General features: G+C 52.1%; 1 protein-coding gene across 1 annotated transcript in view; it reads right to left on the reverse strand.

Moving 5' to 3' along the window:
• Window positions 1-9,988: 9,988 nt before the first annotated feature.
• Window positions 9,989-13,473, reverse strand: part of MPZL1 (myelin protein zero like 1) — a 69,270-nt gene continuing 65,785 nt past the window's right edge. The window contains exon 6 of the mRNA XM_040987560.1: window positions 9,989-12,272. Coding sequence (XP_040843494.1) covers window positions 12,171-12,272 — 102 coding nt within the window. The 3' untranslated portion in view covers window positions 9,989-12,170. The remainder of the gene's footprint in view (window positions 12,273-13,473) is intronic.

Raw genomic sequence — 13,473 nt, forward strand, 5'->3', positions numbered from 1 at the left:
CTCCCCGCTTGTGGCCTGGGAAAGTAGTAGAGTACAGCCCAAAGCCTTGGGACCCTGCACCTGTGTGACCAGATGATGCTCCTGGCTCCTGGCTTTGGATCGGCGGTTGCGACCATTTGAAGAGTGAACCAGCAGATGGAAAATCTTTGTCTCTCCTTCTATCCATAAACCCTGATATTTTTCCTTTATTTATTTATTTATTTATTTATTTATTTATTTATTTATTTATTTATTGTTTTTAAAGAGGAAGTCACTGTCCGAGGGCAGGCAGGTGGCACAGTGGTTGAGTCAGCAGCTGACACGCCTGCGTTCCTTATCAGAGGACCTGGTTCCGATTCCAGGTTCCTTGGCTTCTGCTGCAGTTCCTGCTGACGTGCACCCCGGGAGGCAGCAGAAGATGGGGACTTGTGCCCCAGGAGATCCAGATGGAGATCAGGAGAGACACGGCCACACTCCCAGGCTCCCCACTTCAGTGTGGCTCAGCCCCGGCCCTTGGGGACATTAGTAGATGGAAGATCTCTCTCCATCTCTCTCACTCTCTTTGCCTTTCAAATAAAATGAAAATCTAAAAACTGATCTGTTGGGTAAGAGTGGCAGGCGTTCTTTCTTCCCTTATGTTACCAGAAGAGCTCAGTGGGTTCCTTCCTCAGCGTAGTGTAGAGATAAAAAGCCAGGAATCAATTGCAAGCAGAGAAATTTTATTTGCTAATTGACCAGATGAACCTAGCAAGAAGAGGGAAGGGAAAGCACCTCCCAGGAGAAGTCTGGAAAATGGGGACTCTTGGAAGGAGAGAGGGGTTGTGGAAGGGTCTAGGATTTTAAGCGTTCCCTGACTCTGTCTTCTCTGGGTGAGAACCTGCAGGAAAGTTCCCCATTGGTGGCTAGGCAATTCTTGTGCCACCCACTTGAAGACGTGACCAGGATTTTAGTGGGCTTGGATGGTCTCATAAAACTCTTTTGCTCACGGGATTGGGGGCAGACCAGGCCTGGCAGGGCTGCAACACCCGCTGGCCTGTGTGTAAGTTCAATCAGGGGAAAGCCAGGCCGGGCAGACTGTACCTATTGGTACATGCATAAGCCAGAGTGGGTGTGGGTGGGTTGGGCTTTGCTGCAGCATCAGCAGGCAGATATTGGCACGGGGGGAAACTGTCAAGCTAAACAGCAGAACCACCTGGAGAGTGTAAGATCCGAGAGTGTGAGTGAGCCCATTAGGGAAATAGCGGGCACCTCTCTGATGGGCTGCAACTCCCACTGATGAGCATGGAAACCAAGACTAGAGGTGGGCATGCTAGACAGAGAGTGGCACCCGCCAGCATCAGTGTGAACTGGATATAATTGGTTGGGTTGAACTAGGCTTCGATGCCCGTTGACACGTATGAGAGCTGAATGAGAAGTGGGACAGACTGGACCAGTCTGCTGTTCATGCTGGCAAGCCCAGAAACCAAGGCAGGGGCGGGCCTGGTGGGGGTTATTGTGGTTCACTCCAACTAGGCTGCAGCTCCCACTGGTTTATGTGAGGGCCAAATGTTGGTGGGCAGGATAGGCCTGGACTGCAGCACACATTCATTTGTGTAGAAGGCAGGGCTGGAGACAATTGACCCAGCAATTGCAACTAACAGTGTGCATTGGCTGACTTGGGTGACAGATTGTGCTGGACCCTGTATTGGCACGCACACACAAGAACCAGGTCTGAGATCATCTCAGATGAGGTTTCTTTGGGAACCCCCACAACCGAACCACTAAACCTAGCTCCAACCATGAAAAGAAGTGCAGGTTCCAAGGTCTGACTGTGGAGCACATGTGGCAGAGCTGGGCCTCCTCAGTGGCTTAGATGGAGCAGTGGACAGCGTATCCAGGGCACGTGGAAATATGGTAGTACATTGGAGCCTGCAGAGGGCATCTGGTATCATGCCAGAAGACGGAGAACAGAACAAATTGATCAATTACCTCAGCCAATCATCGGCAGTGAATACCTGGGAAAACAGAAACTCTAAGGTGGCCTATGTCAGCCAGTGGATTCTGGAGAGATTTCATCGTGATTGGAGTGGCAAGATCGGCAGCAATGCAGAACTGTTGAACTATCAAAACCACCTGAGCGGTGTGCTCGGGGCATGCCCCACATCGGGGAGCCTGGGCTGTTTGGAGGCTGGGTGTGGTTTCTCCCCTTATCTTCCTCCTTCCCCCAGATAGAGGAAGGAGAAAGGAAAATGGGAAAACAATGGTCTCACCCATTTTCCTTGGTCCTTGACCCTAATCAATTATATACAAATTATCAAAAAACAAAAAAAAACCCCAAAAAACGCTTTCGTTCATTGCCACTTTGGTGGAGGCAGCCCTGGCCTGGCCCAGGAAGACTGGCTCGTCAAAGGTCTCTGTGTCAAAGGTCTCTGTGTCTCCTGTTTGCGATTCGTCTCTGGAGGCGAAGGGAAAGGCACTGCTCTGAAGAGCTCTCCCTTGCTGGGAGGAGGAGGGGAGGAGGAGGAGTAGGAGGGGCGCACCAGAGCAGTGGACGCAGGGGTGAGAAGCCAGGCTCAATCCCTGCTAGCTTGACATTGAACTTCCCTCATGTACTGGGGATGGAGGCTGAGCATGGGAGTCCATTCTGCACAGTCTGCTCTGTTCCGGAAGCGCTGTCCACCCTGCGCTCGGACCCTGCCAGCAGGGCACTTGTCAGGACTGCCAGGCGAACACTGGCACCCTGGAAGAAGTGCTCCTGGGAGAGTTAGTGGGGCCAGCCATCCTCCTATCAACACTCACCCTTCAAATGCCTCTTTTACACTTCATTGGCTTGGGACCCAGTGAAGGCAAACAGAGATTGGGTCCTTGGTGGAGGTGTGATGCCCCAAGGGCTTATAATGAGAGGCAGGAAGAGGTGGGGAAAGGCCAGGGTGCAATGCTTGGGAGAATGTATATCCCACATGTCTGAATCCAGGGGAGCAGGCAGTAAGTTTCTAGAAACTTGAGCTGTTTCTGGGCATGATTATGTCCCTTCTAGTTTTCTTTCTTTCTCTCTCTCTCTCTCTCTCTCTTTTTTTTTCCCCAAAGATGTATTTATTTTTATTGCAAAGTCAGATATACAGAGAGGAGGAGAGAGGAAAATCTTCCATCCGATGATTCACTCCCCAAGTGACCGCAACGGCTGGTGCTGTGCCCATCTGATGCCAGAAGCCAGGAGCCTCCTCCAGGTCTCCCATGTGGGTGAAGGGGTCCTAAGGCTTGGGCCCTTCTTCATCTGTTTTCCCTGGCCACAAGCAGGGAGTTGGATGGGAAGTAGAGCTGCTGGGAATAGAACTGGCACCCATAAGGGATCTTGGCGCATTCAAGGTGAAGACTTTAGCTGCTAGACTACCGTGTCAGGCCCCTTCTCAATTTCTTCATCTCTCAACTTCTACCAACACAATGGTTGGGCACGCATCCCACGCCTAGCCAGCAGGTGGCAGCACTGGCTTCGCTCTGGTCCGTAGCCTGAGAGTTTCGGCTCAAGCCTTGGAAGCTTTTTGTCTTCACACCTGCTGCCTTGGCTCTTAGCATCACTCTGCATTACCTACAGGAAGCTTCCAACAGGTTCTCAGCTACATCCTGCATAAAACTGTTTTAGGGGAACATAATATAAATAGCTCATGAAGTCTTCAAGAACAGAGAGATGAGAAGTGATTTAAAAAAATATTTCTTCCCACACCTGAGAACCTCCCAGAAGGTAAGGGCCACAGTCCTTATCTCCAGCACTGAGTCAGGGCCTAACATAGTAAGTGTGTTTATGGGATGCCAGCCTTTGGGATGCCAGCATCACAGGCTTAACCTGCTATTCCACCACATCTGACCCCAAGCTAAGCCTTTTTCTTTTCTTTTAAACATTTAGTTATTTATTTGGAAATCAGAATTAGAGTGAGAAATGGAGGGAATGAGAGAAATCTTCCACCTGCTGGTTCACTCCCCAGGTCACTGCAACTCCTAGAGCTGGACCAGGCAGAAACGAGGAGCGACACTGGGGTCTTTCATGAGGGCAGCAGGAGTCCAAGGCCCTGGGCCACCTCTGCTGCTTTCCCTGGCCATCAGCAGGGAGCTGGGTCAGAAGTGGAACAGCCAGAACATGAACCAGTAGGGCATGGTGGCTGGCAGCTTTACCCACTAGGTCAGACACCAGCGCTGACAACTCCAGCCTTTCACAGCGGCTCCTCAGGGTCCCCTGCTCACACCCTACTTCCCCTCTCTGTTCCCATCACCGCTTGTCACTCATTGCTCGTCAGTCCCGCCACTGCTCCAGGACATCTCTCTCAGTGTTTCTCACCCCACACTCTTCATCTTCATCCCGCTGCTGCTGACAGCCAGTTTCCTCAACCCTACACTCTGCAGTAGCCACATCCTTAATCAGGCTCCAGAATGCAAATTTCCATGCATCCGGGTTTCAGATCCCCACCGATTAGGCAGGGCAGGCTTGCCGAAACTCCTCTGCTCAAAGCTGATTTGCCTTCGGGACAACACCCTGTTGTCTCATCCAGGAATGTGAGGCTGAGGAGGCCTATTGCTCCCGCTGGCTTCACCATCTCCCACCCTGGCCCCCTGGAACTGGCCCTTTGGCTGACATGGTCTTTCAGGTCTCACCACTTGCTCTCAGGTGCTTCCACTCAGGGCGCTGGTTCTTGATGGCTGCAGCATGGGCTTGCCAGGCAGGCTGGTGACTCCCTGCTCTACATGGCAGCCGCTGTGCGGGGCTGTCTCCTGTTTGAGCTTGCCCATGGGCATGGATTCTACCTTGGTCCTTTTTGCACTCACAGAACTTGCCATGAGGTCAAGCATTAGAGGGCCGTTAGCAAGCCCCGTCCTGTCCACTGTTGCATCACAGCACTTTGCAATGCATGGGATGCTGCAGGCAACAAGTGTTGGGCATGGCAAGGAGGTGGGGAGACTCGCCATCTGCCAGAAATTGGCAGTAACCATGGGGAGGTGCATCCCCATGCCCACCTCACATCTCCATATCAACAGTGTGTATGACTATAACCTGGCACAATTAAGGCACGGTGATAGAGAGCAGGAGAGCTGATGATAGAGACATCTTCCATCCACTGGCTCAGTCTATAGACCGCCATAGTGGCCAGGGCTGTGCTGATCTGAAGTCAGGAGCAAGCAGCTTGTTTCCGGGTCTCCCATGTGGGAGCAGGGGCCCAAGGACTTGAACGATCCTCTGTGGCTTTCCCAGGCCATAAGCCGAGAGCCGAATCAGAGCAGCTGGGACTTAAACCAGCGCCCGTTTTGGATGTTGGCACCACAGGTAGAGGATTAGTCTGTTAAACCACTGTGCCAGGGCTGCAACTCTTAATTAATTGAAAAAGCCACCCTGACAGGTGTAGGTCTGTGTGTGTCTTCCTTAACCCAAACAATACCAAAGCAGAAGCCCTGATGGTTGATATTTCTACAGGCAAGGACAGTCAGAGTTTGGATTGGAAGGAAGTTGTTAATACATAGGACAGTGTCAGGTTAGACATGTTGAACCTCTTATTGATGATGGGAGCATCCCGGGATGTGGAGTCAGCACTTGATCACCTGTCCAATGCACAGGTTGGACACTGGCTGAGATGCTCCAGCTCCTCCATCCTCCGTCGTACGACCTCTTGGCCCCTTCCCCAGGAAGCCGCCGTGTACTGCAATGCCCTTGTTGCACAACTACTGTGGTGGAAGGAAGAGACACGAGGGTAGCTGTGAAAGTCATAACCCCAAGGCTTGAAACAAGCCTGAACAGACAAACCAGGAGCCAGCATCTTCACGTTTCCCTGACAGTACTTTCCTGAGAGGATGTGGAAGGAAGCCAATTATTTTGGCTAAGCACTGGCTCTCTTCCTACGTTTCTTTCATTTTCTTCCCTTGAATTTATTTTTTTCTTGCTTCAGCTGAATTAGTCCACATTCAAATATTAGCTCAACTTCCCCTGCAAGAAGAGCTGGTGTGGCTGGCTCCGCAGGCTCTGTGTCCCAGGGCTTCATGGCAGCAGCACGCACAGCGTGCTCTCCTCACCAATGTGACGCAGCGTTGCTTCTTTGAAGCCCATGGTCAGCTTCCTTGGCCGAAGGACTGTAAGCTGAGTGACACCTGCCGGCTGTCAGGAACTCTATATTCCATGCCTGCCATGCCATCTTGAGACCAAGATTCTTGAACAAGCTTTCCCATAAATGTTCCCTATGCCAGAGCAACTACCTACAGAAACAGGCTCCAACGACAAGACTGGGCCTGCATTTACATAGGAATATTCAACACCTCTTAAACACACCCCTGGGACTCTGCTGGGAGTGAGGATGGGTGTGTCCCCACTGCCTGTTGTGTGCTCCCAAGCATCCCACACACAATCAATGCAAAAGACATGCTGCTTTCATGGAGTGAAAGCAAAGTTTGTAATGATGATGATGATGATGATGATGACAGTAACACAAAATAACTATTCAAAGGCAGAAAAAAGAACAAAAATGTGATCTGGAGTAAAAATTGAGTCCCCTGGGAGTCCCTCTTGGTGGTGATGGTGGAAGAGGAGGAGAAGGACCTTAGGCCAAAGCAGGCTGCCCTTTGGCTCTGGTTCAGCCCCAGACCCCTGAGCCAACTGCACGCTTCACCTGAAGGGCCTACAACACCCATATGTGTCGAGCACACAGACATGAGGGCAGGCCTGCAAAGCAAGCATGAGACTGCAGACCTGCTAGGCTGCTCCATGCAGGGAGACTTAAACAAAGCACCAGCCCTTCCTGACATTCTGCTGCCCTCGAGGCTGGGTCCACAAAGCCCACAGGAGTGCAGTGGATGGACAATCAGGTGCAGGAGCCAGTGCCAAGAAGGGACAATGGCCTGTTTGCAGCAGCTGGCCCTCCTGCTCCCTTTTCCTTCCTGTAAACTCAGCCAGGCCTCCTGCGGACTCCAGGCCCCGCCCCACCCTGCACACCAGCCTGTTGTCTTACAACTCAACTCCGGGTCAGACCTGAGATGTGCTGCCAGCTCATCTGTGCTGGCTTCAGGAAGGATGGGGGTGGGGGATGTTGAATATTAATTAGATCCATTTCCAAGGGACAGAGGATGTGTCTGATCCCAATCCCGGGCTGCTTTTCTGAGGCTGCAAAGTACTTACACTGAGCTTTTTATTTTTTAGAGAAACCATTTTCTTTCTCTAATCGAGTCACCCAACAGTTTAATTTTTCATTTTTCCCAATGCCCATTTATTTGTTTGAGAGAGAGGGAGAAAGAGAGAGAATGCTCCTGTCTTCTGGTCCACTCTCCAAACCGCTGTGACGGCCGGGGTTGGGTCAGGGTGAAGCCACAGACCAGGCACTCAATCCAGATCCTCATGGGGTGGCAGGGACCCAAGTGTCTGAGCCAGCACAGCTGCCTGCCAGGCTGTGTGTTAGCAGGAAGCTGGAACCAGGAATGAAGTCAGCACTCACACATGGGAGAGGGCCTCCCCGATAGCTGCTCAACTGCTGACCCACCATCCTCTTTGGTAACGGTTCATAGGACAATTGTAGCATTACTTATAATGGCCTACTACCAATAGTGGAAACATCTGAATCTCTAGAAGTTCAAGAGAGCTTTAACTACCATGGCATGTCTGTTAAGAGAAAGCCGTCTCAGTGAGTACATACTGGCCTGGTGTGTGTGTGCTTCATGTAGCTGGGAAACCACAGGCCCTGCAGGAAGAGGTGACCTAGTACTTGTTCTGGCCGGCCCCATAAAGGCTGTGGACACCCGTATGATCCCCTGCCTGCTGCCCACCTGTGCCAGGGAAGCTCCCTGTTCTTTAGGGTATCCCACCGGGAGGGTGCAAATCACACTGAGGATCACACCCGATGTGGGTGCCGCTCACCCATGGGAATCGCTCCCCGCTGTGTTCCTGCCAGATGTCCCTCTCTCTGCGCTTAACAAATCATTGGAGGGGGGTGGAAAGCAGCACACTGGCTCTACTGGCTAATCCTCCACCTCCAAGCATGGCATACCACATCAGCGCCAGTTCGTGTCCCACCTGCTCCACTTCCTTTCCAGTGTTTGCTTCTGGCCTAGGAAAGCAGTAGAAGACAGCCCAAAGCCCTACGACCTTGTACCTGTATGGGAGACCCAGGAGAAGCTCCTGGCTTCTGGCTTCAGATCAAATCAGCTTCGGTCATTATGGCCACTTGGGGAGTGAACCAACGAATTGAAGATCTCTCTGTCTTTTTCTCTGTAAATATGCCTTTCCAATAAAAATAAAAGAGAGGAGACGAGAGAAGAGGGGAGGGGAAGCACTGGGGTTATGTAAGCTAGGGCCCATTGTGAATCCAAGGTCAGTTATAAGATTCATAAGATACTGGGAAATGTTGAAATGAGTGTGGGACACAGCTCTCAACAGAGTGCCACCATCAATGCACAAGGCATCTAAGTGAGTCAGGAAGTCGGTCCCTCCCTTCAGCTCAAACAGCTGCAGCCTCACTTCTTTTTATTATTATTATTATTTTATTGGAAAGGCGGATGTACAGAGAGGAGAGACAGAGAGGAAGATCTTCCGTCTGATGATTCACTCCCCAAGTGAGCGCAACGGCCGATGCTATGCCGATCTGAATCCAGGAGCCTCTTCCGGGTCTCCCACACGGGTGCAGGGTCCCAAAGCTTTGGGCTGTCCTCGACTGCTTTCCCAGGCCACAGGCAGGGAGCTGGAAAGGAAGTGGGGCTGCCGGGATAGAAACGGTGCCCATATGGGATCCTGGGCATGCAAGGTGAGGACCTTCACCACTGCGCCACCGCGCTGGGCCCTGCAGCCTCACTTCTATGCTACCGTATAAGCCATGGGAGCCTGGACAGTGTGTAATCTAAGCCCGCACTGTCTTTCTAGAAATGACCTCGAGGTTAGTATAACCGATGCCCAGTGCCCAGCATGCCGCAGGCAGCCAGTAAGGAGGTTGATCTTGTGGCCTCCCATGCTCTCAGCATTTACTGAGCATTTACTAAAAGCAGGGACTTCCCCACGCCCTGAGAAGATGATACTATAGAGTCCTGGCCCCTCGGGGACTTCTGTTTTTTTCTGGGGGGACAGGAAGGGAACACAAGAAAACATGGGCTGAATAGAGGGAGAAAAGAGAGGGGTGGGGGGGAGAGAGAGACAAACAGGACTGTGAGCACAGCCCCACCAGAACTGGTGTTAGAATCTAATTGTCAGGCCCTGAGCAATAGTGTACTGGTTAAGGTCCTAGCCTTGCATGCACCAGGATCCCATATGGGTACTGGTTCTAATCTCGGTGGCCCTGCTTCCCCTCCAGCTCCCTGCTTGTGGCCTGGGAAAGCAGTCGAAGATGGCCCAAAGCCTTGGGACCCTGCACCCAGGTGGGGAGACCCGGAAGAGTTCCTGGCTCCTGGCTTCAGATTGGTTGAGCTCCAGCTGTTGCGGTCACATGGGTAATGAATCAGCGGACGGGAGATCTTCTCTGTCTCTCCTCCTCTTTGTATATCCAGCTTTCCAATTAAAAAAGAAGAAGAAGAATCTAATTGCCTCCTGAGGTTTTACAAGAGTGAAAGCTGCCTGGAGTGGCGAAGGCTACAGGCAACCTCAGGGAGGGCTCGCTGAACCAATGGGTCTGCGGCTTTAGTAAGGAGAGAGGTGCAAGCACAGACTCTGTGGGGCCATGGGTTACTTGGTGCTGCCTTGGGACTCAGGTCCCCACCAGCCAGAAGGACATCATCAAACGCAGCCGTCTCATGGGGGAGAGCTGGGTGTGGGGATGAGGGGTAACTTCTACACATTGCCAGAGATCTGAGAAGGTGGCACTGACGTAGACTCCAAGGGAGCCAGCAGACCACACTGTCTGTCTGCAGAAGATGTGACGTGTCTCCAGCCTTGGTAGGGGCGAGGTGGGGGCAGGGACAGCAGGCAGGTGCAAAGGCCCAGAAACATGCTCATGGACATCATGTGTGAGGTATACACAGACAAGGTGGCTGGCATGCTGAGATGCTTCAATCTGATTCAAAATAATCACAGAACACAATTCAGACATTGGAAAGATGTATTAAAATATTCACAAAGGTACAATTGAATAAGAAAGAACAAACGACAGTGACCTTTGATGTTTTTTCCCTACATTTTCATTGAAAAACAAGAGTTGGGGATGTTGGCCTCCCCCTGATCCCTTTCAGAGGTTTCATCCCACCAGCGAAGACATACAAAACACAGGCTGGACACTCTGCGCCAGGTCTGGGACAAAGGGCTGCAGCCCACAAAGGTGGTGGTGTGAGGAGGTAAGGTCACGGCTGGGGGAGTTGGGGCCCTGGCTGGGATGTCTGCTGGCCTGTCCTGCAGATCAACCCTAGGAGCTGGCGGCCTTCCTGGCAGGGGAGGGTCCGGGGCAGAATTTCGGCTGGAATACCTGAGTGCAAGGTGTGTGGTTGGGCCAGGATGTTGCCAAGTCAGGCATGTATGGGTGGGCGAGGGAAGGTGGACTCCAGTGGGTAACCCCCACAGCACTAGCTTCACAAACATGGGACCCTGGAGCAGCCAGAGCTCTTGCTATTGGAGAGGATGAGGAAGAAGGGACGGCAGACGGCCCCTTTCTCAGTGAGGAATGGCCGTAAGGACATGTCCCCCTTGGCCTCAGAGTACTGTGCCACCTGTCCACGTGAACACAGCCGAGGCCAGCCACGCGCCTGTGGAGGGTGCGGGCCCTGGCATCAGGCTGGAGAATGTGGACGATGCCCATGCGCATCCCCCCCGCACCCCCCCACACAGGTAGGCGACAGGCGGGAAAGGAGGCAGCTGATGGGGCCTGATGGGGCAAAGGAAGCAGGACACACTCCCCCTGTACCTGCCCCACGCCGGCTCTGCATCTGCACAGGCTGTTCACCTAGCTGGTGCCACAGGACAACTCTCAAGGAAAAAAGCCAGTTCTCTTAAAGCACCACGCCCCACACAGCAGGAGCATGCCAGGATAAGTCAGCGTGTCCTGCTTGTCCCCATGCCCTCTGTTCTCTGTGAAATATCCAAATGCATCAATTTGAGGTGGGGGTGGGTCAGAGGAGAACCGTGAGTGGGGGTCCCAAACTCCACACTCCTCCTTGTTGTTCATCAAATACACGTCAGCGAGGAGAAGTGAGGGGATAACAAAAAGGCAAATCGGGAACAGCAGATTCCCAAAGCGGCAGTGTGAGCGCGCACCTGGGGTGGGTGGGTGAGCTTGGTGTTAGCCCCTTGCCTACAGGGTCTCTGGGGCACAAGGTGGTTTTGGTAAGAGCCTGCAGTCTGCCTCCTGCTGGGCGCGGGGCTGAGCTTTATGGAGGGTGAACCCCCGTGAGCCACGGGACAGCAGAGGGGCAGGCTGAGCTACTTCCACCTACTCACAAGGGAAGAAGCCACCAGCCTTCACACCATGGGCTCTCCCTTTAAGCAGGAAGGACCTCAGGAGAACACCGGAGCCACCTGCCACTCTCCCCAGGGGGCCGGCCCTCCTCACGCCAAGCCTGGATTTTCTGGGGAACAGACCCAGGAGTAACCTGCAGCGTTCGCCCTCTGCTCGCTCTGCTGTAAGGAGTCCACGAGCGGATCACACGAAGGGTGGGACACGGAAGGCTGTCTACATGATACGGAAGGCTGAAAAAAACCACTTTGTATTTTAGAGAGAAAAACATCAATAAAACCTTCTCGGAGTGTCTTCAAGCGGTGTGGAGAGTGGACGTTTTCTGTAACAGCTGTGCCCCAGCAGGTGGCTGCTGACACTGGGCTGGAGCCACCCCGGATGTACTTCCAGAGCCACAGCCCCACTCTTGACCTGTGGCAAAGCTAAGCCTGGTTAAGCCTTAGGTGGAAAGGCCACGTCGACTGCGCGTGCTGAAAGACCTGCTCCTGTCCCCAGGAAGGCAAAACCCTAACTACATGGCGGTAACCTAATGAAATGGTAGAAACCGTTATGAGATTTCCCGAGCATAAGTGACCCTGACAGGAAGTACAACAGCAAGACAATTTACATGCACATAGTCACAACACCTTTGCACGCGACACCACTGGCTCCTCATGTCGGGAAGATTAAATAGCATATTTATACAGAGTCTTTATACACATCTTTTTCTCCCTCTAGGAGCACACATGTGCTTGTCCTTGCCTGGGTCCCCAAGGCCACACGTGATTAACCAGAGTCCTGGACGGGTTCGTTTCTTGCTCGGCATGCGTTCTGGGCGGTTTTCTCTTAGTTTTTCCGGATGTCTGCATAGACCACGGACTCCGACTTGTTGATCTTGTCACTGTGACGTCCGCCCGAGTGGTCTAACTGTGCGTATATGACTGGGCCCTGGAAGAGAGAAGCAGACTGAGGGCTGTGGAGAGGCCAGTGGCTCCTTCCAGTGTAGGGACGGAGGACACAACTCAGAGGGGAACACGGGTTTCCCTGCTGAAGGTTTTCAAGGATGCGTCTCAGGAATGACAGTCAGGGACTGACTTTAAAATGACATTGGGTATCTGTGGACAGTGTGGACACTGTCACATGGGGATGTTACATTATTTGGGGTATCTGTGGGCAGTGTGGACACTGTCGCATGGGGATGTTACATTGTTTGGGGTATCTGTGGGCAGTGTGGACACTGTCACATGGGAATGTTACATTATTTGGGGTATCTGTGGGCAGTGTGGACACTGTCGCACGGGGATGTTCCATTGTTTGGGGTATCTGTGGGCAGTGTGGACACTGTCACATGGGGATGTTACATTATTTGAGGCATCTGTGGGTAGTTAGTAATTAATACTGCTGCATGGGAATTTGTTACATTATTCTCTGTTTTATACATATTGGCAAATTTGACAATACAACATTCCTTCTTAGGATTATGCATAAAAACGCACTTATATCAGAGACAAAGTGACAGAGAGAGAGAGACAGAGAGGTCTTCTATTCGTGGTCCGGATGCTAAGCTGATCCACAGTGCAGAGCAAGGAGCTCCAGCCAGGTCTCCTATGAGGGTAGCAGAAATTCAAGTACTGGGCGCCCACCTACTGCTCCCCATATGCATTAGCAGGGAGAGAGACCAAAAGTACAACAGCTGGTATTCAAATCAGTTCTCTGACATGGGATGTGGGAACCCAACTGGTGACTTAGCCTGCTATGCCACAGCCATCCTTTCTATGATCACATCTGCCACAGAATTCTTCACCTGTTGCAACAGAGGGGGTTTGATAACCCTTTCCACAAATGGAAATCCACTGAAACTGTGAGCTTCAGAATAATCCATGAGAGAAATGAACATACTTGGTGTAACCCTAAAACATAACCAATTGGGTTGATCACTTGGATACTTTATATTAATTGGCCATTTCAGGGTCCCGACACTGGTGCAGCAGGTTCAAGCTGCTACCTGTAAAGTCGACATCCCATGCATGTACTGGTTTGGGTCTCAGTTGCTCCACTTCCCATCCAGCTCCGTGCTTATGGCCTGGACAAAGCATCAGAGGACGGCTCAAGTATTTGGGTCCCTGCACACACATGGGAGACACAGACA

This window comes from Ochotona curzoniae, unplaced genomic scaffold, assembly GCF_017591425.1.
Source record: "Ochotona curzoniae isolate NIBS_2020 unplaced genomic scaffold, NIBS_Ocur_1.0 contig_4754, whole genome shotgun sequence".
In the NCBI taxonomy this organism is placed as follows: domain Eukaryota; kingdom Metazoa; phylum Chordata; class Mammalia; order Lagomorpha; family Ochotonidae; genus Ochotona; species Ochotona curzoniae.